This window comes from Meriones unguiculatus, chromosome 18 (genome assembly GCF_030254825.1).
Source record: "Meriones unguiculatus strain TT.TT164.6M chromosome 18, Bangor_MerUng_6.1, whole genome shotgun sequence".
Classification (NCBI taxonomy): Eukaryota; Metazoa; Chordata; class Mammalia; order Rodentia; family Muridae; genus Meriones; species Meriones unguiculatus.
In genome coordinates, this window is record NC_083365.1 from 63,561,121 (window position 1) to 63,585,758 (window position 24,638).

General features: G+C 39.9%; 1 protein-coding gene across 1 annotated transcript in view; it reads right to left on the minus strand.

Moving 5' to 3' along the window:
- LOC110565027 (contactin-associated protein like 5-1-like) overlaps nt 1-24,638 on the minus strand; it is a 703,043-nt gene that overhangs the window by 502,609 nt on the left and 175,796 nt on the right. The window contains exons 2-3 of the mRNA XM_060371632.1: nt 22,519-22,623; nt 10,759-10,952 (exon numbers count right to left, since the gene is read on the minus strand). Of these exons, the coding sequence (XP_060227615.1) occupies nt 10,759-10,952; nt 22,519-22,623 (299 nt within the window). The remainder of the gene's footprint in view (nt 1-10,758; nt 10,953-22,518; nt 22,624-24,638) is intronic.

Here is a 24,638-nt window from a genome sequence, read left to right on the forward strand (position 1 = left end):
CAGCCAAGCATGGAGCGGAGCTCTGGGGGTCTTGTGGAAATGTTGGGGGAAAAACAAGGGACCTTAAGGAGACAAGAATCTCAGATGAAAAACAACAAAGACAAAACAGACCCATGGGGGCTAACAGAGACTGAGACATCAATTAATGAGCATGCATGGTCTGGACCTAGACCACTTGCACATTAGTGCTGATGGGTGGTTTGGTCTGCATTTGTGTCACTTGTTGACTGGGTTGGAGGGGTGGCTGTTTCTAACATGGACTCAATTGCCTCCTTTTGGAACACTTTTCCCTGGCTGTGCTGCCTTGCCTGGACTCAGTGAATGAGGATGTAGTCAATCCTGCTCTGATTTGATGTAATGGGGAGGTTGATAAGGGGAGGGAGGGGACTTTCCTTATTTTGGTGGGAAAGGTTGAGGGTAAGGGAGAAGGAAGAGAAAGGTGGAATTCAGAGGAGAGGAGGGAGTGGACACCCTTGGGTTGTAAAGTAAATAAACTTGAAATACAAATTTAAAAAACAAAACAAACACAAAGTTGAAATAAAGAAACTGAGATCCTCTGTCCTCTTGGTACCTTTACCAAGTGGATACCACACTGGCTTTAATAATAGTCATAGTTTTCACCATTTTAGCTCTGGTCAAAGCTAATAAATAGCATGAATCTCTTATGGTTTTCACAGAGCTTCACAAAGTGAGATCATAAGTAGCTACTATAAAATCACTTGATTTTTTTTTTTGAAATGTAAATTCTTTTTTTTTTTTCAATGCTGTTTATTCAGGAACATTGAACAATCCTCCTCGGACCCCGGGGAAAGCCAGCCCACAGCTTAAATAGCCTCTGGGTAGCCAACCCAGGCGTGCCACGGGGGCAATGCAGATAGGTCCACATACATGGAAGCAAGCCAGATCCTCAGCCTTAGCCAAATGTGGAATTGTTCGTGACAGAGAGCACTCACCATCGGGAACGTGGAAGGCGGAAACCAGCTCCATCTTTAAGGCATAGCATTCCGCAGCTCTCTACAGTTCCCCCTTTTTGTTTTAGATGCATCAGGCAAGAGTAGAGGTCTGATCTCTGATATTAGAAATAAATTGGGACTTTGTACAGATGTTCATTTAGGTGTCATCCACCCAAAGAGCATCAGACCCGTCCGATACCTTTTTCTCAGAGGCGGGACCTGGGGCATCAACCCGCATGCAATCAGACATGCTCTTCTCTGGGTCCAAAGCGGATGACCCTGAGTGCAGTGCTTAGCCTCGCATCCTGAGCGTAACATTTTAGCTTTTTATGGTAGCCAACCATGCTTGGGGAGAATGTCCTGCTTCAATACTACCATCTCATTGACGGCTGTTGGAGCTACCACCAGGGCATTAGCCATGAGTCATACTGGGCAGACTGCTCAGACCCTGAATAATCATTTAGTCAATGTAGCTCATGCCTTAGTTGTACATAAAGGAATTAATGCTCAACTAAAAGGAAGCTTGATGGTGTTCAATCAGAGGATTGACCTCTTGCAGGAGCAAATTGATACCCTGTGGCAAATCGCTCAACCTGGCTGTCAATGAAAGTATGCTGGACTTTGTGTCACTAGCATACAACATGAGAATTTTTCCTGTGCTGCAAATCTGTCTAAACAATTGTCGAGCTATATTTTAGGTAATTGGACTGGTGAATTCGATACTATGATGGAGCAGCTGAGAGTGGCCATTGTCACAGTAAATTCTACCGGAGTGGACGCAGGAAATGTAAATTCTTAACCCAACTCTGACCTATTGGGTCAGATGTTCTACAAGCAGTGCTCAGCGCACTGTGCCTTAACAAGCCCTGTGGGACAATTTGAGGCATGCTCATTTTTGAAACTCCCTTGTACAGGTCATATGAGGTCACAGTCCCATTATTCTTCCTTTTCAAGCTTAGCTTCCTCCCTTGAAGGAGCTATCTAGCTCTCTATCAGGGATACTGATGATTTTCACCTTCATAGCTATAGAAGAAGACTATAGTTTAAAGATGAAACACAAATTGCATGTATAGTATTTAAAAGTTCAATAATGGGGTTGGTGGCAGCTTGGTTAGTAAAGAGTTTGGTATACAAAACGAGGATCCAAGGCCAAACCCTGAAACCCAAGTGAACAGTTTAGTTTGGGAGTGTGCATTTGAAATCCAAGAACTGCATAGTCAGAGACAAATGGATTTCTGGGGTCAGCTGGCCAGCCAGCAGAGCCAAATACAGGGGATGCAGGCTACTGAGAAAACCTGTCTCCAAAAACACCTGGAGGAAAGACAGCTAAATTTGATATCTAGCCTCTGCATGCCAGCACACACATGTGCATACACATCGATAAACACACACACACACACACACACACACACACACACACATCCCTAAGTAAAGAGAAGGCAGTTAAAAATAAATCTCCTTCTCTCAGACGCTACACTTAATGAAATTTAATAAATTTAAAGAAGTGAAAATTATGTTAAAACTGAGATATTAACTGTGATTTCTTCTGTTCTAAGGAGAAAGTCTTCAGAACCTAATTGGTTTTTATATTGAAAATACTATTATGAATTGAACTTTCTGGGAAACATGGAGTACTTTGATACAAGATTAATTTCATAAGAGTGGATTTAGAAGAATTAATTTTAAACTGATCATCCCAGTCTTTTGATATCAATTGCTGAATCCTAGCTCACTGCAAATGCAACCAGAGACTGGGATGCAGTTATCTGCTCTTTCATAGACAGTGCCCATATGAATATTAATCCTGAAGATGGCATGTTGACTTCCTGTGCATGGAATGTATGTAAATGCCACCTGTGCAAATGTGGAAAAGCATTAGCTTCCTGAAGAGGCTAGACCCCATGCAGGGAAGTGACCTGAAACGTCACAGCCAGTCTCACATTAAGAAAGAAAAACAGATGGGCATCAGTCAGGAAGTTTTAGGACTAAGTGTGGAGCCAGAGGGCTAGAGAGAAGCCTGCTGGGCCTGGAACATGTACCAGCTGGCACCTGTTCCTTCTTCTTTCTTCGACAGTGTTCCTTCAGCCTTAAGAGCATTGACAGCGACTGGGACATCTCAAGGAGAACACTGAGCTTCAGAAGTCTGTACTTGGTAATGTAAAGGGGGATCAATGTGAAGATAAGACTTCATTTTCTAGTACTGCTACCACCATGAGTAAGGAGATCAGTAAACCAAAGTTCCTGAGCAAGAAGTGTGGAGGAATGAATGCTGGGGGTCAGGAAGCAGGTACACCTACACTTGCTATGGCTAGTGGCGAAGATGGGCATATTACATTTCTATCCGGTGGCACAGTTGAAAACCAATCTGCAGCATGGTGGCCATGGAGTTTTGCATGGGGGTGTCTCTGTTAAAGCGACAGCCTAAGTGTGCAGAGTTCTTCATTAATTCTTTTTAAACAGCTTATATTAGTTCTTTGGGAGTTTTAGTGAAAAAATATATTCATGTATGTGTATTCCTATAGGTTTACTCATTCTTTGAGAATGTCATACAATGTATCTTGAACACATTCCCCCTCACTTCTCCCCCTAATTGCTACCAGATCCACTCCTTATACCTAACACCTACCATTCCTTTTAATTTTCTTTTTTTTTTTTTTTTCACAGAACATGTCTTACTCCTCTGGCACATACAGTACTTCTACTTATGTCCAATATTCCTTAAACCATAGGTGTTGGGTTGTGTTATAAATGTATTAGTTGGGGACAAGCAAATTTGGTAGTTTGATCCTCCATTTTCATCAGCCGTGCCTTCTGTAATGGTCTGTTTGCTAAAAACAAACAAACGAACAAAGAAACAAAGAAAAAAAATATTCTTTGATGAGGGTGAGAGCTGCTTATCTGGTCTGAAGGTAGGTATTCATAATGCACTCAGAGATTATACCAGTTTAGGAAAGTGACTGTAGATATTCTCCTATAGACTGCATAGCCTTGGGCAGTTGGCTAGGTTTCAAGTAGCAAAAAGGAATTCCCCACTATTTAGTACGCCTTAAATCCAAGTCCAGGCAGCTGTTAATTACTCCCAGGAAATAAATACCACTCTTGCATCTTCAGGAATATCTTTCCATATTGGTCATTGTTGTGGTGTGTAGACATTATAGCCAAATGAGGAAATTGATTACTTTTCTCCATGGCAGCTTTCATGGTTCCTTTCAACCCTATTACAGCTAGTCCTCAGGGAGGCTTCCATCCCAGATCTACATTAATTTCTCCAAGTCCTATGCGAAGTGTGTGACGTTTTCAGCAGTATCGTTGAGCCTTCTTTCTTTGGCAACAAGGGCAACAGCAACACCCTATATTGTTTGGGGTTCCTTAGACTCACTTGTTCAACAACTCAAAAGTTTTCCCAAGCCTGAACTGGGGTTTTTGTTAGGTAGATAATGGATTTTGTTTATGGGCATGTGTTGTCATTCCAAGTAGCATAACTTCAATTGATACATACAAAAACATACCTTACATGTAATATTAAATGAACATAAATAACATAATTGCTTAAGGCCTTTTTGAACACCTTTAGTATCATTCATCCCTCCTCTTTGACCTCACAATAAAGTTGAACTGAAAAATTAATACCTGTAGCATGCACTTCTAAGTGTATATGCGTGAGAAAACAAATGAGAGAGACATCTCTAAAATCCTGGTGGCTTGTCCCTTTAGTCATAGCACTCTGGAGGCTGAGGCAGGCAATAGTAGTGAACTCATAACCAGGCTGGCCTACATAGCATATTCTATGTCACAAAAATTCCAGCAAATATCTTTGATGGTATGTTGTTATATGTAGTCTTATTAAGTTATTTTAAAGGTACTAAAGCAGAATCTGTGTGGATTGTACAGGGGAGAAGAGTACTTGCTATACAAGCATGAAGGGCTATGTTTGTGCCTGGATGCCTTTCACTCTTATCAAACAAATGAACAAACAACTAGGTCTGACAGTGTGCCTACCTGTATCCCCATCAGGGACTGAGGCTCGGGGATCACTGAGCTATGCTGTTGCAAACATAGCTTCAGTTTCACTGAGTGGACCTGCCTCAAAGGACCAAGTAAGAAAGTGATTGCTGGGAACACACCGCATCTGCCTTTATTTTCTGAATGCACCGATGTGTGTAGCACACACACATACACATAAACATACACACAAGAGTGTGGGTGATGTTACAGAGGATCTATGTTTTAGTCTGCTAATGGTTCTAAGCATACAGGAAGAAACAGACTGTATTTTTAAGTCTCTGTTCATGCATCGTGCCTGGTACTAGGCATATGATAAGAGCTTAAAAGATGTATGTTGATAGTAATGAGCTTCTTTTTCTCAAATTGTTTTCTGAAATTGGTGGGCTTAAAGTAGTATATCAAACAGTGATCAATACCCAGGACATGCAAGGGAAAATTGGCAGAATAAATGTGTGTAAATCAAGAAGATATGAGAGCATCTCCCAGAAAGTTTGGGAGCTTCTCAAGGATAAAAGTGGGGAACTGATGACTGAAATGTATAATCCATTGTTTCAGTTGACCTCAGAGTAAGGAAAGTACGAAGTAAACTGCAAACCCACTCCAGAAAGCTGCAGAAATCACAGAGCATCACACTGCACAGGCCGAAGGAACCCATTGCCAAGTACCTGATGGCTCAGGGGTCTGGTCTTTGTAAAAGTGAAATGCAAAACAAATTTGAAGAAAACACAGGATATCCACAGGAAAGTGAAAGGGTAGTATATCCGTTGCTTTTCTGATTGCCGTAACAAAACAGCGGACAGGAAACTACTTCAAGGAGAAGCATTTACTCTGGTTTATATTTTGAAGTGAATGTAATTCCTCATGGGTATGTGCTGTATGTGAGGTGGTTCCTCATATTGTAGCCGCAATCAGCCAGCAGAGTGGGAACACAGATGAAGCATCTCTGTGTCCACCACATTTTCTTACAAAACCATAAAACAGTCCATAACAGGTTTTTCCAAGGAGGCTTGAGTTTCCATTTTGATTTAGCTGAGCATTGTGTTCAGAAATCCTAGTGCAGGCTGCTTCATCTCCTTTATCAGAGAGGTCCAGGTCCTGACTGCCAGTGCTGTTAGGCTGTTATTACCTGGTGGGCCATGTTTAGAAATCACAGACAGGGAACTGTGTTTGTATACTGGCATTGTTGCTTTATTACATGTGACAGAGCCCAGCTCTTTTGAGCATTTGAAGCAACCAATTAGGCTTCAATTAAATATAAAATGATGTGTTCATAACCTTATTAGCGTGCCCAGGTAGGTGCATACAGTTCTGGTTGGAGAGGACCTGCTGGCAGAAGTGCATCTTTCACTGGGACAGAGACCTAGTGAAAGTCATTTGGAACATTGGAAGGTTGTCTTCTAAGCTAGGATCATCAGTTGTATAGGTACTGTCTTGCAAGCTTCTTTGTTTCTTCATGGGCATGACTCTCCAATTTTCTTGGGTTTTTTGTTTGTTTATTTGTTTGTTTGGTTGGTTTTTTGTTTTGTTTTGTTTTGTTTTATTTTGTTTTTTGTCCCCTCCAGGGAACTTGTCCATGGTCTTCCCATTTTTAGAAGAAAGTCATCATGTTATCACATAAAGGATGGTTAGAGCTCTGTCCTCTTAGAAAAGGTGCCCTGCATCAAATGCATGGTGGTCTTTCACACACTGAATAGAGTTCAGGAAAATATGAGTGGACAGGTCAGTTGAATAGGATGAACTAATGTCTGTATAATCAAAACAGAAGATACCAGCAGCAAATGTTTGTCTGAAATTTGCATCTGAAAGGTGCTTCTTGAAACAAATTATGATGAAGAGGTACATGCCATTGGTGATAATGTAGAGACCGGATTTGAAAAGGGAAAGCAAGTGATTGGGAGGAAAGAAATTTTAAGCACCAGAATTCCCACCAGTTGACTAAGCTTCTTGTTTTGTGTTTCTTCTGTAAACACAGTGAAAAAGAAACGGTAGTGTTGATGTAATTCAAAGACTTTAGGTCATTTGGAAGTCTCCAAATAGGAGAGACATAAACTGGGTCACAGAAACATTTTTTTTTAATTTTGATGCATGTGTAAAAGCAGGTAGGAGTGTCAAGTACTTTATTTCTCCTGCCTTACTAAAACTGAGGAGATGTCTCAGTGAGTAAAGGCACTTTCTTACTGTGTGAGGACCTCTATCCGTGGTACACAGAGTGGGAGAGAAGAGGGGACATGTGCCGCCTGTCATCTAACCTATACATGCACTCCATCAATAAACACAGTGGAAGTCACACTGGCTCAGGCTGCTGCCCAAAGTTAGAACTATAATCTTCAGACTTCAGATTCCCTAGGATTCCAAAAATCTGTTGCCAAGTCTGTCCCTGAGACACCTTCCTGCCTGATCATTTAGTGGCCAGGAGCCCAGCTTGTTAATAAATCATGAGGCTTTGCTAAGTGGTGTTCAGTGGCCACATTCATGAATGATCCACTCAGTGCCAGACCAGAAATTCTTCAAATTAAATTTTTAGAACACGGAGAATATCACCTATTATTACAAAGGTGTCTTTTAAAGGCTCTTATTCTGAAGTAACTTGAAATAAAATAAATCTCTTGAGTGACTGTAAATCGATGTCCCACAATAAGTGTGCTGTTTGTATTGTTTGGTATACCAATTTAAAAAAAATATGTAAGGCATATCAAACTTTAAGCCTCTGCAAATGAGCAAGTGAGCCTCAGGATATAACTGTTGAGAGAGAACATGCCTGACATGCCTCAGGCCATGAGTTTCATTTTCAGCAACACAAAAATACCTTGGAGCTAAAGAAATGACTTAATATAGGCAGTTCTTACCTGACAATTATGGAGGAGAGAGTTTTAATTCTCATAACTAAAAGCTGAGTGGGTATGGTATTCTGGCTGTAATCAAGAAACAGATAAGAGCTCCATAGAACAAGCTGGCTAGCTAGTCTAGTGTAAAGGTGAGCTCTGACTTCAGTGAAAGACCCTGCCTCAAAGTATAAGGGAGAGAACCATCAATGAAGTCATTCTTAACACCATCCATGGCACTCTATTCATAATAGTACACACATGGGAATATAAAGTGGAATTTGGAGATGTGTTAATTTCCATTCATTCAGTAGACTTGTGTACACATTCACACATGCCAGACACATACCAAAAAAAAAAAAAAAAGAAAAGAAAAATTCTTAGAAAATCAAGGAAGAGTGTTTCTCTACTGCTCTCAGGCAGCATCTTTAATGAATCTGATACTTGATATCTACGGGGTTAAGTATTGGGGTTATGTGGAAAGTTAGAATGAGCCATTCATACATTTGTGCTCAAAAATTTATTTTTCTGTTTGTTTCATTCCCTGAATCTGTGCACTTATTCCCAAAATAAAATTAAAAATAAAAATTTAGAAGGAAAATGAAGGTGTGGTATTTTGTGTGCTTGCATGCGTATTTATGTTTGTGTGTGGGGGCTAAAGGTCAACATTAGATATATTCCTTAGTTTCTCTTCTCTGGATTTTTTGAGTCAGGTGTTCTAACTAAAACTGGAACTCACTGACTTGGCTAGACTGTCTAGCCAGCAAGCCCAAGAGATCACCTATCTCTGACTTCCCAGAGCTAGGGGTACAAGTATGTGTCACTATGTTCATGTTTTCTTTCTTTCTTTTTAAATATATATACATACTGGAAAATGGAACTCAGATTCTCATGCCTGTATAACAAACAGTCCATTCACTACATCATCTCTCATACCCAAGGCAATCTATTTAACCACAGCATGTTTTGATGTAACTTCCAATATAAAGAAGTCTGTCCATAATTTTGTGCAATGTTTGTGGAACACCAGTTTGACAGACTCTTCTAGACCTTTTCAGAGTTTAGACAGTATTTGCAACACACAGCTATAGGTAGGTGGAGTTGGTGATTTCATCTTTTTATAATAGCAGTGTGTAAATTCAACTGTGGGGTTTAATATTATTCTTCCAGATTAGGTCTGAAAAGGTTCATGTTTCAAGTGAGAAAATAAAAAAAATGTGAAAATTAAAAAAAATAATAATAACAAAGTAAAAATAGACCATAATATCACAATCAAGTATACTTAGAAATAAAACATAATTTTGACTAATGGTGTTAATGGTACCAGTCACTGTCAAGGCTGTTGAGGGTTAATGAGATAGGGTGGAAACAGGCTTCCCTTTCTACCCTGTAGCTCTAAGACTGGCAATTACAGTTTTGTTTTTTTTTCTTTCTAAACACCCCCAAATTAGTCCTTTGTGGAGGCTTAGTTCTCCATAGCTGTAGAAGAAGGGGTTGCCTGCTTTCTTTTACTTATGGTTTTCTTGACAACTTTTACCTACAGGAAGTTTACAAGTGTGGGGTTGAAGCAGAAAACAAAGTTTCATGTTATTATTTAGAGAAGGTGTATTGCTCCCAAACTGATAATTTCTCCCAGTGCCAGGATAAGTCTAAACATTGACATTTTTCTTTCTGTATTTTAATAATTTAGAACCTGGAATGGTAACAGGTCAGCACAGTCAGATAAGAGTACAGTTTCCTCAGACAGAATCCCATACTAAGCAACCATTTAAAAAATATTTATTTATACAGTATTCTGACTGCCTGTGTGCCTGACACTGGAAGAGGGCACCAGGTATTACTATAGATGGTTATGAGCCACCATGTTGTTGCTGGGAATTGAACTCAGGACCTTTGGAAGAACAGCCAATGTTTGTAACCTCTGAGCCATCTCTCAAGCCCACTTAAAAACATTTGACCTGCTCTTTGATCACCTCCCCCTGAGAGGGGAGCAGCCTTACAAGGCCACAGTAGAGGACAATGCAGCCACTTTTGATGCTAACTGATAGACTAATATCAGAAAGGAGAGGAGAACCTCCCCTATCAGTGGACTTGGGGAGGGGCATGCATGCAGAAAGGGAAGGGAGGGTAGGATTCGGAGGAGAGGAGGGAGGGGCTTATGGGGGGATACAAAATGAATAAAGTGTAATTAATAAAAAATAAAAAAACATTTGACAAGTAACACAGATAAGTTATTGGATAAATTATGTAAAGTGTCTGATATATATATATATGTTGACAGATATGTCCTAAGCAAATATGATGGTGAGTGTTAATTGTCACTTTGACAAAATCTAGAGTCAGCTGAGAGATGAGACTCTGGGCATGTCTATAGGGAGCTATCTTGCCTGTGCTAATTTAGATGAAAATACCTGCCCACTGTTGGTGGCAGCATCCCTGGCTAGGATCCTGGACTATATAACAGTGGGGAAATTGAGCTGAGCATTAACAATACACTCAATGATTTTTCTGAATATGGATGCCTTGTGACCAGCCCCCTCAAGCTCCTGCAACTGTGATTCTCTGCCGTGATGGATGGTAACCTTGACCTGTAAGACAAAATAAGCCTTTTCTTACTTACGTTGCTTTTGTTGGCGGAATTTTACCACAGCACCATAAACTATAGAAAGTAAGATGGCCAATAACACGGTCTTACTATCAGATTTTTGTCAGCATGATCACCTATTTTTTATAGATGACATAACAGATTCTTCTCTAAAACTATTAATATTGCAAGAAAGGAATGAACACACTGGACTCCCTACAGCTGATACTCCAATTTCCTTTGGGATGGATCTACAATGCACCCAGGGCCTAGATGTGATCTTATTATTTCAGAAAGGCAGGATGGTCCTAATTGCCCACAGTTTGGGTACAGTAAGATGGCAGAAACACTCACTCTTTAGTATTATTCACTGGAAGAGGAAAGTATTTCCTACCCAGATGGTGTCTTCTTGCTTGTACTGTTGCCAGTTGTGCCCTGTGTCGCTGAACATCAGGCGATAGCTTGTCACCCAGTCAGAGCTCCCATATCTTCCCTGCGTGGCCACCGCTGTAATCTCCACTCTGTTTGCCAGGTCCACCTGGAGCCACTGTTGGTCATTGGAATCTGTTGGGGACCAACCACCAGTTCCTGGAATAAGATGAAAGAGACTTGTAATAATGCCTTAGAAGTGACCTTTTTCAAGAAAACTGTGTCCAATCAAGGCACAATTCCCTGTCTCTGAACTTAAACTTTCAGAACCAACTTTCTATCTTGTAATTCAGGCTTCCAGGTTCAGAGAAAGTACAGTGTTTACGGTGCCTCCTTTATCTCCTCGTCCTCGCTTCTCCCATTCCTCTCTCTTTCACTCCTTTCCTTTCTCTGTCCAAATCTGTATTATGAACCTAGCAGGGAACCTCTATTTCACTGTGGGTATAAAGCTGAAAGAAGCTTTATTTGATTGAGCATTTCACATTTCGCATTCATTGGCTGTATTTTTTTTTCCATTTAACCTATAGTCTCCCATAGGAGAATGCTAGATGAAAGGAAAAGAAAGTTTCAAGAAAGCCTGTGAGGAACCTTCACAAGAGAAAGACAGAAGTTACAATAGTGCCATAGGAGACAGGGCTCTTAGGAGTTGCTCAGAAAGGCCTTTCAAAGACAGAGACAGTAAAGCTGAAACCTGAAGGCAGGATAACCAGGCCTGGAAAGATGGGAACCAGAGTTATGCAATCACCAAGCATAGGGAACAGAGGAGGGAATGGTATGTACACAACCACAGTACATGAGGAAACCTGGCACACTTCATATGTGACCTGCTGTACCAAGACTCAGAGACAGCTGCTTAGCTCTTAGGCCATTCATGAAAACTGAACTTTGTAGATAATCAATATTCATTCTCATGAACTAGATTACTCATGGCTTAAGGTTTTTGTTTCCTCAAGTAGAAAAAATAAATAAATCAGTATAAACTTTTACTGGCTGCTGAATTCTCAAGTCCTGTATAACCTGAGGGGAGGGGCATTGCCAAGTGTCTTAATGGGATGGATAGGTATATGGTGAAAATCAACCATTTTGCTGTCCCCTTTGCTCAAAACAGGAGGTGAGAGTACAACAAAACAGAGAAAAATAATTAAGAGATTCACTGTTTCCTTACACTTGCCTGCTCATTTCTGTGATGTTTTTAGCTTACCTCTCACCAAATAGAGCATTTACTCAGACCTAGGCTTTCTGGCTCAGGGACTTTTTCCCCCCATTTATGTATGTATGTATGTATGTATGTATGTATGTACGTATGTATGCATGTATATATGTAGCCTAACCCCTGAGCCTAAACTCTTTCCTTCTATCCTCCCAGTCCCACCATCAAGCCCCATTTCCCCATTCCCCTCTCTCTTTCTGCTTAGAGTAGGGGAAGCCCCCAAGGGGCCACCCTAGCACCTTAAGTTGCAGCAGGGCTAAAAGCATCCTGTCCCACTAAGGCCAACAAGACAACTCAGCTAGAAGGAAGGGATCCAGTGGAAGGCAACAGAGTCATAGATAGTCCCTACTTCCATTGTTAGGAGACCCACATGTTGACCACACTGTACATCTGCTACATATGTGTAGGGGGTCTAGTCCAGCCCACATATGCTCTTTGATTGGTGGTTCAGTCTCTGTGAGCCTCCATGGGCCCAAGTTAGTTTCCTCTGTAGGTCTTTTTCTGGCATCTTTGACCCATCCAGCTTCCTCAATCCTTCTCCTCCTACTCTTCCACAAAACTCCCTGAGATCAGCCTATTCTCTGGCTATGGTTCTCTACATCCCTATCCTCTCAGTCCCTGTGCACCTTAACTATTCTTATCTGCGCTACCTTTCATCCATAATCCTATAAATAATTGTTTTTTTTTTCTTTTTTCATCTTAGTGCTTTTTTCAATCCACACCTTCCTCGAAGTCCTTCCTCTGGGGTCCACATGGTTCCTTCTCCATGTTAAGCCTTCATGGTGTCCTTCTTCATCCTCTCTTCCTCTCTGTCTGTTTCCTGTGATTCTCCTGAACCCAAAGCCCAGGAACCTTAACCATTCTTACTTCATTCTACCCTGCCCAGGTTTTAGGGCTTTTGATCAACAATTTAGTAATAATGTGTTAGGCACGTTTACACAACAAAGATAGGGCAATGACCAGATCTTGAGGACCACTAATTAACATCAAATACAAGCATTAGACCAACCTCCCTATACCGTCCTGATTTAAGACATATGTAGATTGTAAGGGCTGTCTTCCAACATCAGCTAGTCTCTGGTATTCTTGTTGGGTAAGCTTCTTTTTTATTTCTACCAACTAAATAAGATTTGAAGTAGAGAAGGAGAAATGAACACGATTGTTATCTACTCTGAAATGTGTTCTGCTAGTGGTTAGTATGCCACAAACAAGGTAGGTCTGTGGTACACTGATGCTTTCTAATCTTTCTGTAGTAAGAGGGCTGTACTTGTGTGTGTGTGTGTGTGTGTGTGTGTGTGTGTGTGTGATGTATGTGTGATGTATGTGTATGTAACTGAATATTGTCATATTACACATAGACCGCAAGACCAAGTTGTCGAGAATACAAGCTCTAAATAGACTTCCAGTTACCTTCTTTGCCTCCTGTTTTTCTTGTCCCATGAAAGAAACAGTAAACGGGGTCTAAAAGATACTAGACCCATTACTGGTTGTCTTCATCATCCCATGGAGGGAAGCTCCCAAGCACTTGTGAGGATGTGGATTCTTATCCACAGTGTGAATAAGAATCAATACTTATTGTAATCCAGCTATTGTACACTAGAATATAGTGTTAAGTCTCCTTTTCTCCCTGTACAATGACCTTTGAAAGAAATAACGTCCATCTCCTAATATAGTAAAAGAAAGAGAAGCAGAAAGTTTAAAACACTGGACAGCCAGGGCTCATGCACATTTAGGAGAAATTCAACTCCTTGGAATTACTTGTTAATAGGAAAATAATGTGTCTAATCCCCAGAAAATATCAGGCTGAGGAAATGACTCAGTGTGAAAAGGGCTTGCTCCCAAGCCCGACCACCGGACTTAAATACCCAGAACCACATGGTTGAAAGAGGGAAATAATTTCAGTAAATTGTTTCATGGGAATGAACATACATACACGCACACACACACACAAAGTTAGAATTCTCATTGTATGAAAAGAGAACTGGAGATGATGGAACAGGAAAAATTAAGGAGAGTGGAAACTGGGAGGATAGGGTAGAGGAATGACTATACAGAAGCATGATGAACCTTTGAAAATGTCACATCAAGACCCATTACTGTTGAAGATTCCTACTGTTGAAGATTACTGTTGAAGATTTTTTGTATATGTGTATATATATATATATATATATACACACATACAAAAATAGCTTAAGTGTAGTTAGCTTATAATGGGAGGCAATGCCCACTTCATTCTATAGACACTCAAATAAAAATGCCAGTGCCAGGCATTGGTTACCTCTATGTTAACTCTTGATCAGTATGTTCAGTGGGATTCCATACTCCCCTACAAAATTATAAGCTATTGTCATTGTTCCTGGCTTCCCTCCAGATCTTAAAGGCAAAACACTATTGTTGAAGACATGATAAACTTGAGTCAGAGGAAACAGAAAAATAATACTTGTATTGATCCTGAAGTTTTATCCCTAAGGGCTAGCATTCACAGTGCTGGAAGGTGCTACACATACTACCAGAAGAAAAATGTAGTGAACAATCTTAACACATAAGCTACAGTAATGACTTCCTTGGCAACCCATGCCCACTGGTATAGTAATGCCACCCATGTCATGGGAGTAACTAACCACTTTCTGATTAGACATAATTCCTGTTCCAGAAGACCTAACCCAAGCCTGGCTCTGTTAACTGTGTCACAACTCACAGCCAGGCTTTAAATCCTGCTCTGTAAAACATAACTCATTCCTGGTACTGTTAACTGACAAAAGCAAGCAAGCAAACAAAGAAACAAATACATGGCTTGATCATAGGCCCCAGGGGAGAACCTAATATTATTATTCTGTGAAATTAACATGGTAATAAACTGCCCCATAAGGCCTTATTTTTATTTCCATACATCAGTGCATCTCTGAACTTGCATGAGAGAAGCTTGGTTTTACAGAAGGTGGAGATTAACGCAGAGTCTCACAGCTGTACAACGCGCAGAGAACAGAGAACGTGGAGTGCTCTGAAGTGGAAGTTTCAGGTTTCTTTGAAGACTCAGTAGACTCATGTGATGTTTTGCTGGAGGATGACTTGGAGATGGCATGAGATGTTTTGGTGTGGGTTCTCCCTTGCGAGGCAGCATGACTTTGGCCTCCATGGGAGGACTCTGAGGAGAGGAGATATATAGATGTCGATGGACAGCGAGAAATTGCTTTTTGGATCTATATTGCTGAGTTGATTTTCATGCTTCAACACTTGACTCAGAGAGAAACATTCTAGAGATTTTTTTTTATCAGTTGCACCCCGATTTATTTCATGTTTTAAAAGAACAATATACATCATAAATTTTGGATTCTCTGAGAAACTATTTATGTATCAATGTTGTATCATGTGGCTCCCAGCTCAACCAGGGCTTGGCTCATTTGGTATGAATGATATATGACTGTTTCTCCATAAACATGGTCTTTTAACATCAAGGAAGCTAAACCACAACCTAATAAGGCTTCTAATTGTGTGTTTCCCATTTGACAAAGCAAGCCACGCAGATAATTCCACAGTGAATATGACAAAGATTGCACCAAGGCTAATGCTGAATACTGGACAGATGACTCAATGGAAGTCATAATATAATGACTCAGCTACAGGTAGTATGTCTCTCTAAAAGCCACACATTTTAATATACAGTACAGAGAATTTTTTGACGCAATTCAACTGAGTATGTAGGTTTCATTGACTTGTCCTGATCTTCTGAATTGTGCTGATTCATGTTGTTGCTTGGTGTTGGCCTTTGGAGTGGACTGCTGGTATCTAGACAATGAAGAGTGGACTCATCCCAGAGAACTATTAAAATGGTCTACGATTCTCTTTACCGAATAATCTTCTTTCTCCCCTACCTCCAGTCAGTGGGTGGAAGGGGGAGTAGAAGCATTTTATGAACCCTAAATAAAATAGGTTTGGTGAAAATTCTAAGTCTTCAGAAGGGAGGTAGAAGCATTTAGCAACCCTAAATAAAGTAGCTTTGGTGAAAATAAAAAATCAGCCTAAAGTGCTCAACTCTAAATGGGACAACTTTATAACATGCTCTCTACGACTCTGGCATCATCTTAGAAAAAGGTACATAAAGGCCTTAGGAGCTAGAGATAGTGAATGTCTGTGATAAAATAGTGTTTTTGAGGCAGCACTGTTCACATATGAACTCAGAGTGGCTATGGCTGTGTGTGTAAGACAAGTTCAAGAGAGATAAAATCCCATCAAAGAAAGGGAATAGGGGTCATGAAACCCCACCTCTAGCTCAGGAGCAACTGATGGCTTCCATGGTAGGGAGAATCAGTTTAAGTCAAAGATGTCACCCCTGAGAATCTATACCTGCATAATAGATGATCTTATAACCATGTTTTTACAGACAACCCTAAGTACCACATAAACTCAGTGGATTTAAAGCACACACACATGGACACACTATCATCACCACCACGACTACCACCAGCACCACTAGGAACAACAACAACACAAAATGTAAGAACACATGAAGTTGGGGGTGATAAGTAATAGAAGACGAATTGGAATGGAAAGAGAGGGGGTAGGTTTGATCAAAACACGTTATTTGCATGTTTGTATTTAGAGAAAAACACATTAATATGGTTGAGTCATGAGAAGAAGCAGCTGAGTCTTCTTATATACCAGCCATGGAAACACAAGTTTGTTTTTACAACTATCTTTGTCGCCGTTCTCAAAAGTCCCATTTACTCCTCCTGCCTTTCTACTAACTCCTTAGAACTGAAAGACTGCAAATTTTATTTTCTTTGGAAATGCATACTAATCCTGGAATCATTCACGGTGCCAATCTCTCTGACCCTGCCCATTTCAGAGGCTTCACTGCTCTTAAAAGGTAAAGAAATTAAAAGTGGTTTTAAACAGTGTTACCTCAACAATACTACCATTTGAAAAGAAATATGACATATGACTATTCCTCCACAAAAGGTTGATTTGTATGCTTGTGGCTTTTGCATGTAGTATTTTTCTCTAGTCTATCTGTTTAATAAATAGATGCATATTATAAATAATAAAGTCATTATGCAGAGTAATGTAGGACTTTGGCTTTTTTGAGTGATATTCTCTAATTTGAAATGATATCCTCAAGCCTTCATAATTTTCTTTTAATGCCAATGGTCCCCACCTGGACTTCTTGTTCAAGCTTTAGAATTTTTCCATTTTACGTTTATATGTAAAATAAAGTTATATTAAAACAAGAAAAAAGCAGTTCTATGATGATGGATCAATAGGTAAAGTGCTTGCTGTGCTGTGCAAGACCTGAGTTTGGATCTCAGAACTCACAAAAATCCTGGGAAGATGGTCCTGGCCTAATTTTAACCTTAGTGCACAGGAATTGGAGGCAAGGTGCTCCCTAGGCAAACCAGTAAGCTGGACTAGCAAGGTCAGTGAGCACTTGGCTCAGGTGCGAGATTCTGTACCATATGAAATGTAGAGAACAGTGAGCACAAGTTATTGAGCCTTAGCCCTCAACTTGCACACTTGCACACATGAGCATGCATCATCCTGCACAGATGTTCACACACACACACTCACATTCAAGCATGCTATGCATACACCTAAAAAGTGAAATGGAGCAATTAATTCATACCCTTTACAAAATAAAACCGAGGCAAAACTAAAACAATGAGGTGCTTAATATAAGATGATTTGATTTCTTCAAACTGGACTGAAGAAAATCACACTTCCTTTTTATTCAGAGTAGGAATGGACAGAATCCCCACCTCAGTTTGTTAACCCTCTTGAAAATGAACCCGAATGGAACAGTTGCTGTGGGCATTCACGAACAGATGAAGTTAAGAGTATTCTGAACCATTGACTCTCAGCAATGACTGATGTCTCCATGATTCCTAAATATAAAGGACTGTCCTCAAAACCACAGTTTATGCTTAAGGGCATTTAAAAGAAATTTCACTTTAAAAAAAAATCTCTACAGCTTCATTACATTACATATCCCATTTATTTATTTATTTATTTATTTATTTAAATGTGTGTATGTTGTGTATGTGTGTGATGTGGTGTGGTGTGTGTGTACAGTGTATGGTGACTTTTGTTGTATTGCATATGCATTGTGTTATCTGTGTACTTGGTGTGTTAGTGTATATGTTTGCCTGTTATGCAGTGTATGGTATGGTGTGGTTTGTGAGTAGAATCTGTGTGTGTTATGTGTGTGTGTTGTGTTGTGTTGCATGCATTGTGTGGTGTATGTTCATGTACTATGTGTGAGTTTTGTATGCATTGTGATGTGTGTGAGTGTGTGTGTGTGTGTGTGTATGGTGTGGTCTGATATTTGTGCTGTGTTTCCTGTGTATGTATTGTATGTGATGTATAGAGTGTGTGTTGTGCATCTTTGTTTCTGTGTGTGGTGTGGTGTGTGTAGAAATAAGGTTATTATGTAATTCCCATGCTGATTTGTGCATTCCCCATATCTGCTTGCAAGCCTTGTTATGAGAATCTCCTTTCTTAATGTTGTATAAACTCTGCTCCCCAATGGTCCCCTGGTGGGACTATAAAGCAGCTTACATACAGTCACTGAGCAGGGGAGAAAATAGAGCTAGACATCTTGCCAGCCAGGAGAGGAGGAAGATGAGGCCCTGTGAATGGAAAGTCCTGTTAGTATGCTGCACACTGACTACAGGGAGAGTTCCAGTCTCTGCATCAAAATTTCATGACTGCAGCCTCTGTTCACTCTTGTTTCTTTGGGCTGTTACAAAGAGAGGCAAGGAGTCCGTCTTTTCTCTCACACATACTGGTCAAAGGTATAGCACCCAAGCTCAGGCTCCCTACCTAGCCAGGAAAGGATAGGAATAATTAATCATTGCAGAGACACTATATCTGGTGAATACCTGTTTAGTAGAAAGGTAACTGGTCTAAAATTAGACCCGTAGATGCCCGAGAAATGGTTTAGGAGTTCTTTTTTTTTTTTTTTTTTTTTTTCAATGCAGTTTATTCAGGAAGATTGAACAATCCTCGGACCCCGGGGAAAGCCAGCCCACAGCTTAAATAGCCTCTGGGTAGCCAACCCAGGCGTGCCACGGGGGCAATGCAGATAGGTCCACATACATGGAAGCAAGCCAGATCCTCGGCCTTAGCCAAATGTGGAATTGTTCGTGACAGAGAGCACTCACCATCGGGAACGTGGAAGGCGGAAACCAGCTCCATCTTTAAGGCATAGCATTCCGCAGCTCTCTACAGTTCCCCCTTTTTGTTTTAGACGCATCAGGCAAGAGTAGAGGTCTGATCTCTGATATTAGAAATAAATTGGTTTAGGAGTTCTTTAGAGTGTTGACCCATTCTGAAAGTGTGGGTCACAAAAGAGTGTCACACTTTTTGAATAGCCATGAGCTTAATCGTCTTGGGAAGTACTTCCAGAGCTGTATTAAAATGTCTCAATATATGTTTCTTCTAGAAATAAAAATAGGACTTCCCTGTTTGACTCCCAGCTTTCTGTTCTACAGTAGAAAAGCTCTTCTCTACATGGTCCTCTGGTCTATATCTCCAGGTAATATTGTAAGACAGGTATCAAAGAAATAAATCCTAGTTTAGCCTGAGGCTTTCTGATGCCCATGGAACACCAGTGTCAGAGCTGGCATGTGAGCTCTGGCTGCTTTGTAAGCCATTTTTCATTCTGCTCCATCCCTCCCCTGGGTTTGCTAATGAATCAAGCTGCTGTTATAGTAGTAGTGAGAATGAATCTTGAATTTAGCTGAGTTGGATTTGAACCCACGTATTTTCTTTTTCCTATTATATGATGTGGGCAAGCTATGCCATTTCCTTGAAGTTTAGCAATTTTGTTTGTTTGGAAAAGGTTATAATTAATATAATAGTTATTCTATGGATTAATATGACAATATTCATAAGACAGTTAGAATTTGGTACTCATTTATAAGAATAATCAAAGACCAGTATCAGAACAGACATTATATCAATAGTTCCTCCAGTGTATAACATCTGCAAATGTCCAGATTTTTGCTATAAAATTACATAATACTGATTCTCTCTAACATCTAACATGTTTTATATGACAAATAAATAACAGCTGTACAGTATTGTTTAATAACCATGACAAGAAAGACACTCGTGTTCAGTGTATATGAATTCTTTTGTTTCCACCAAATGAATATGGAGAGACACCTGTATTCTTAGATGGTTTTCTCGAATAAATTATGATTTTTAACTTTGTGGTTATGGATACTTTATAACAGCAAGCTTGTAATGTATAGCATGAAATAAACTACATGAGTAAAAATAAGTCTATAAAATCAGAATTAATGAAGATTCAAAATTAGAAGGTGTTAACAAATTAAATTCACTGAGGGTTAAAATATCAATAATTCAATAACTGATTAAAATGAATCCCAGAATACAAAGGTAAATCAAAATAGAAAAAATGTACGATAGCCAGCTTAATATATGCATGAGAGGCACACAGTTAGAAGTTAGTGAAGTTAGTTGAGAGAAGTTAGTGTGAATTAGAAAAGGCCAATGATTATCCTAAACTTGCATATAAAATGTATATACATTTGTGTGTGTGTGTGTGTGTGTGTGTGAATGTATGTGAATGTATGTGAATGCACATGCACTTGTTTATGTGGAGGAGGACCAAGGTTGACATCAGTGTTGCCCTAGATAGCTTGAACCATCAATTTGACATAGACTGGAGTCACGTAAGAAAATATTCTAGAGTGATTGACTAGATTGTTCCTAAGGGCAAGATTAAGGGAATTTTCCTTATTATTATTACTTTTGCTTATTATTAACAGGTATAAGAAGGCCCTGCACATTACGGACAACATCATCTTTTGGACAGTTTGTCCCAGACTGTATTACAAAGCTGGTTAAGCCTGTAAACAAATCATCACGCAGTGTTCCATTCTTCTTGGTTTCTGCTATACTTTCTTGGCAGTTAGATCTTTGCAACAGCAACAAAGCATGCCTTCAGATTCCTGCTTGAATCCCGACCTAGGCTTCCTGAAATGATGAAATGTAATCTGGACTCTTGGGTAAACCTGTTCTTCCCTACATTGCCTTTGGTCAAAGTTTTTATCGCAGGAACAGAAAGAAAACTCTAGCAGGTCTTCCTCAGTTGCCTTTTACCTTACCTGCTGGAACAAGCTCTTTTGTAGACCAGGAAAACTCAGTTTGACTAGTCCTGCTGATGATCATGCTCTAGGCATGGCCTGTCTTTGCCTCCTGAATGCTGGGAAAGTAGGCAGCTGTCACACTCTCCTGGCACTTAACACGGGTTCTAGGGATCTTAACTCATGCCCTTATGCTTGTGGGCAAAGTACTTTCTGGTACAAATGCCCTAGCTTTGGCACTCAACTATTTTTTAATCAAGAACATGTTCATAATACTAATCAAATTTTAGAATTTTATAGTTTAAGCTCTTTTAAATAAGAATTAATGTAGTTCTCTATGTCACTCTCTATACATCATAAAATTGATATTAAAAGATGATTAAACTATAGCTAAATATCCAACATTATTATGGTTAAGTTCACTTTGCATTAGAGATTTGTCAAGTGTAACTACTATAGTTTTATAAGACCAAGTACTTACCCATGGTACTCTCTATCTGAGAAGGTTACATACTATTTGTTTTTACTTTTAACTAAGAACATTTAACATATACTTTAAAATAGTAATATTAACCTTAAGTATTAAATTAATAATGAAATGTATTGAAATATTTTAATAAACATCCCATTAACTTATCATAAAGCACGCTACAGTAGATATTTATGCTGACAAAATATACACAATAAAACAAAATATTTTATAAAATAAACTCTATAATATTTCTTACAATGACCAAAAACATTTCACATGGTTGGGGATGGCTCAGTGGATGAAGTGTTTACATGCAAGCATGACAACTTAAGTTTGATCCACAGAACCCATGTTAAAAATGAATGAGCATGGTGGTGCATCTTTGTAATCCCAGCTCTGGAAGGCAGAGACTAGAATCTAGGCAGCCTGCCTTCAAGCTCCAGGCTTCCTCTTAAAAGATTACACAACACCCAAGATACCACTCCAGGTGTCCTCTTCCCTTCCCACAACACACAACTACATACATGTAAGCATGCATATACAGTCATGTTTTGTCTGTGCACAAAAAGTGCATCCACACGTACAAATCTGTACAAAGAATTTCACAGCATAGCTATGTGCTCCCATGAGAAGGCACATTGCTAACATACATGAAGTCCTGGGTTCCAGGGTCAGCACCTCAAGCAACAACCATAGCAGCAGCAGCAGAAACAACAACACAGCACAAAGAAATCTTTGGTGGATGTTTGGGTTAGAGGAGTGTGTTGACTATTACATGATGGAAGTATTTTCGCTATAGACTTAACCTCTCAGATTTCCTTTTGGACTGTATTTTAGATGTGACCCCTGTATAGACAGAGTACTTCCTCTGTCTTTAGCACTCACAATGCCCTCCTCTAATGCATGGGTTAAGGGTTTAGGCACTGTACTTACCCATTCTCCAGTTGAGCTGAGCTGGGCTGGAACTTCCAGTAAGATCTGAGGAGCTGGAGAAAGCCATCGGTGAAAGGAAGGAGGCCAATGGGTCATCACAGTTGTCTGAAAAGATGGAAAGAGAAGGAGAGGTCACATTCTATGGGCAAGAAAGTTTCACAAAGAGGGAACTTATAATAAAAGCACTTTATTATTAAAAATCTTCTCTGGAAAAGGTTGGGGACTATTTTTCAGTATGTGTCACTGCAGCTGCTTCTCATTACCCTCATGCATGGTATTACTTCCTTTCACTGATGGAAAAAAAACGAAGGCCAGGGGGATGGTGTGTTCAAGTTCATAATACTAGGAAATAGCGTTACCAAAACCCTCAGGAAGCTTTATTAGTAATAGCCAGGATCTGGAAACATTAAAACTGAGGAATGGATACAGAAATTGTGGTAAAGTTACACAATGGAATATGACTCAGCAGCTACTCATCCTTTACTTTAGTTGAGCAGTTGAGCAAAGTCTCACAGCCTGTCTCTGTTTAGCCTATGAGGAGATTCCCTTTATTTGTTTTAATTTTTTAAATATATTTAGTTATTTACAATTTATTCACTTTGCATCCCAGATGTAACCCCATCCCTTGTACCCTCTCAATCCTGCTCTCCCTCCCTTTTCTGCTCCCATGCCCCTCCCCCAGCCCACTGATAGGGGAGGACCCTGTCACTTTCCATCTGACCCTAGACTATCAGGGGTCATCAGGACTGGCTGCATAGTCTTCCTCTGTGGTCTAGTAAGGCTGTCCTCCCTTCAGGGAGAGGTGATCAAAGAGCCAGCCACTGAGTTCAGGTCAGAGACAGTCCCTGTTTCCCTTACTAGGAAACTCAATTGGAGACTGAACTGCCATAGGCTACATCTGTGCAGGGATTCTAAGTTATCTCCGTGCATGGTTCTTGGTTGGAGTATCAGTCTCAGAAAAGATCCCTGGGCCCAGATTTGTTGGTTCTGTTGCTCTCCTTGTGGAGCTACAGTCCCCTTCAGGTCTTTATATCTCTCCCTCCTTTCATAAGATTCCCTGCACTCTGTCCAAAGTTTGGCTATGAGTCTTAGCATCTGATTTAATACCCTAATGGGTAGATTCCTTAAGAGTCCTTCTGATAGGCCACAGTTTGGGAATGATCAATCCTATATCTGACAAAGGGCTAATGTCCCAGAATATATAAAGAACTAAAGAAGTTATAAAGCAATGAATCAAGTAATTCAGTTAAAAATGGGGTACAGAGCTAAACAGAGAATTGTCAAGATAGGAATATCAAATGGCAGAGAAACACTTGAGAAATGCTCAACGTCCTTAATCATCAGGGAAATGCAAATCAAAACAACCCTGAGATTTCTTCTTACATCCATCAGAATGGCTAAGATCAAAAACTCAAGTGACAATGCATTCTGGAGAGGATGTGGAGAAAAGAGAACCCTCCTCCATTGCTGGTGGGAATGTAAACTTGTACAAACACTTTGGAAATCAATCTGGTGCTTTCTCAGAAAATTAGGAATAGCGCTTCCTCAAGATCCAGCTATACTATTCTTAGGCATATATCTAAAATATGCTCAAGTATACAACATGGACATTTGCTCAACCATGCTCGTAGCAGCTTTATTAGTAATAGCCAGGATCTGGAAACAACCTAGATGTCCTTTAAAACTGAGGTATGGATACAGAAATTGTGGTAAAGTTACACAATGGAATATGACTTGCAACTAAAAACAAGGAAATTATGAAATTTGCAGGCAAATGGTGGGACCTAGAAAAGATCATCCTGCGTGAGGTATCCCAGAAGCAGAAAGACCCATATGGTATATACTCACTTGTAAGTGGATATTAGACATATAATATAGGATCAACACATTAAAATCTGTATACCTAAAGAAGCTACACAAGAAGGAAGAACCTGGGTAATATGCTCAATCCTCATTCAGAAAGGCAAATGGGATAGACATTGGAAGACGAATGACACAGGGAAAAGGGGATTTTTACAGGGCATTGTTTATTCTCCCATCTTCAGCCTCCAAGAACCCTTGCAGTAAATGTGTCTGTAACAATAGGATAACCTTAAATTTCTTACTATAATTAGTGTGTG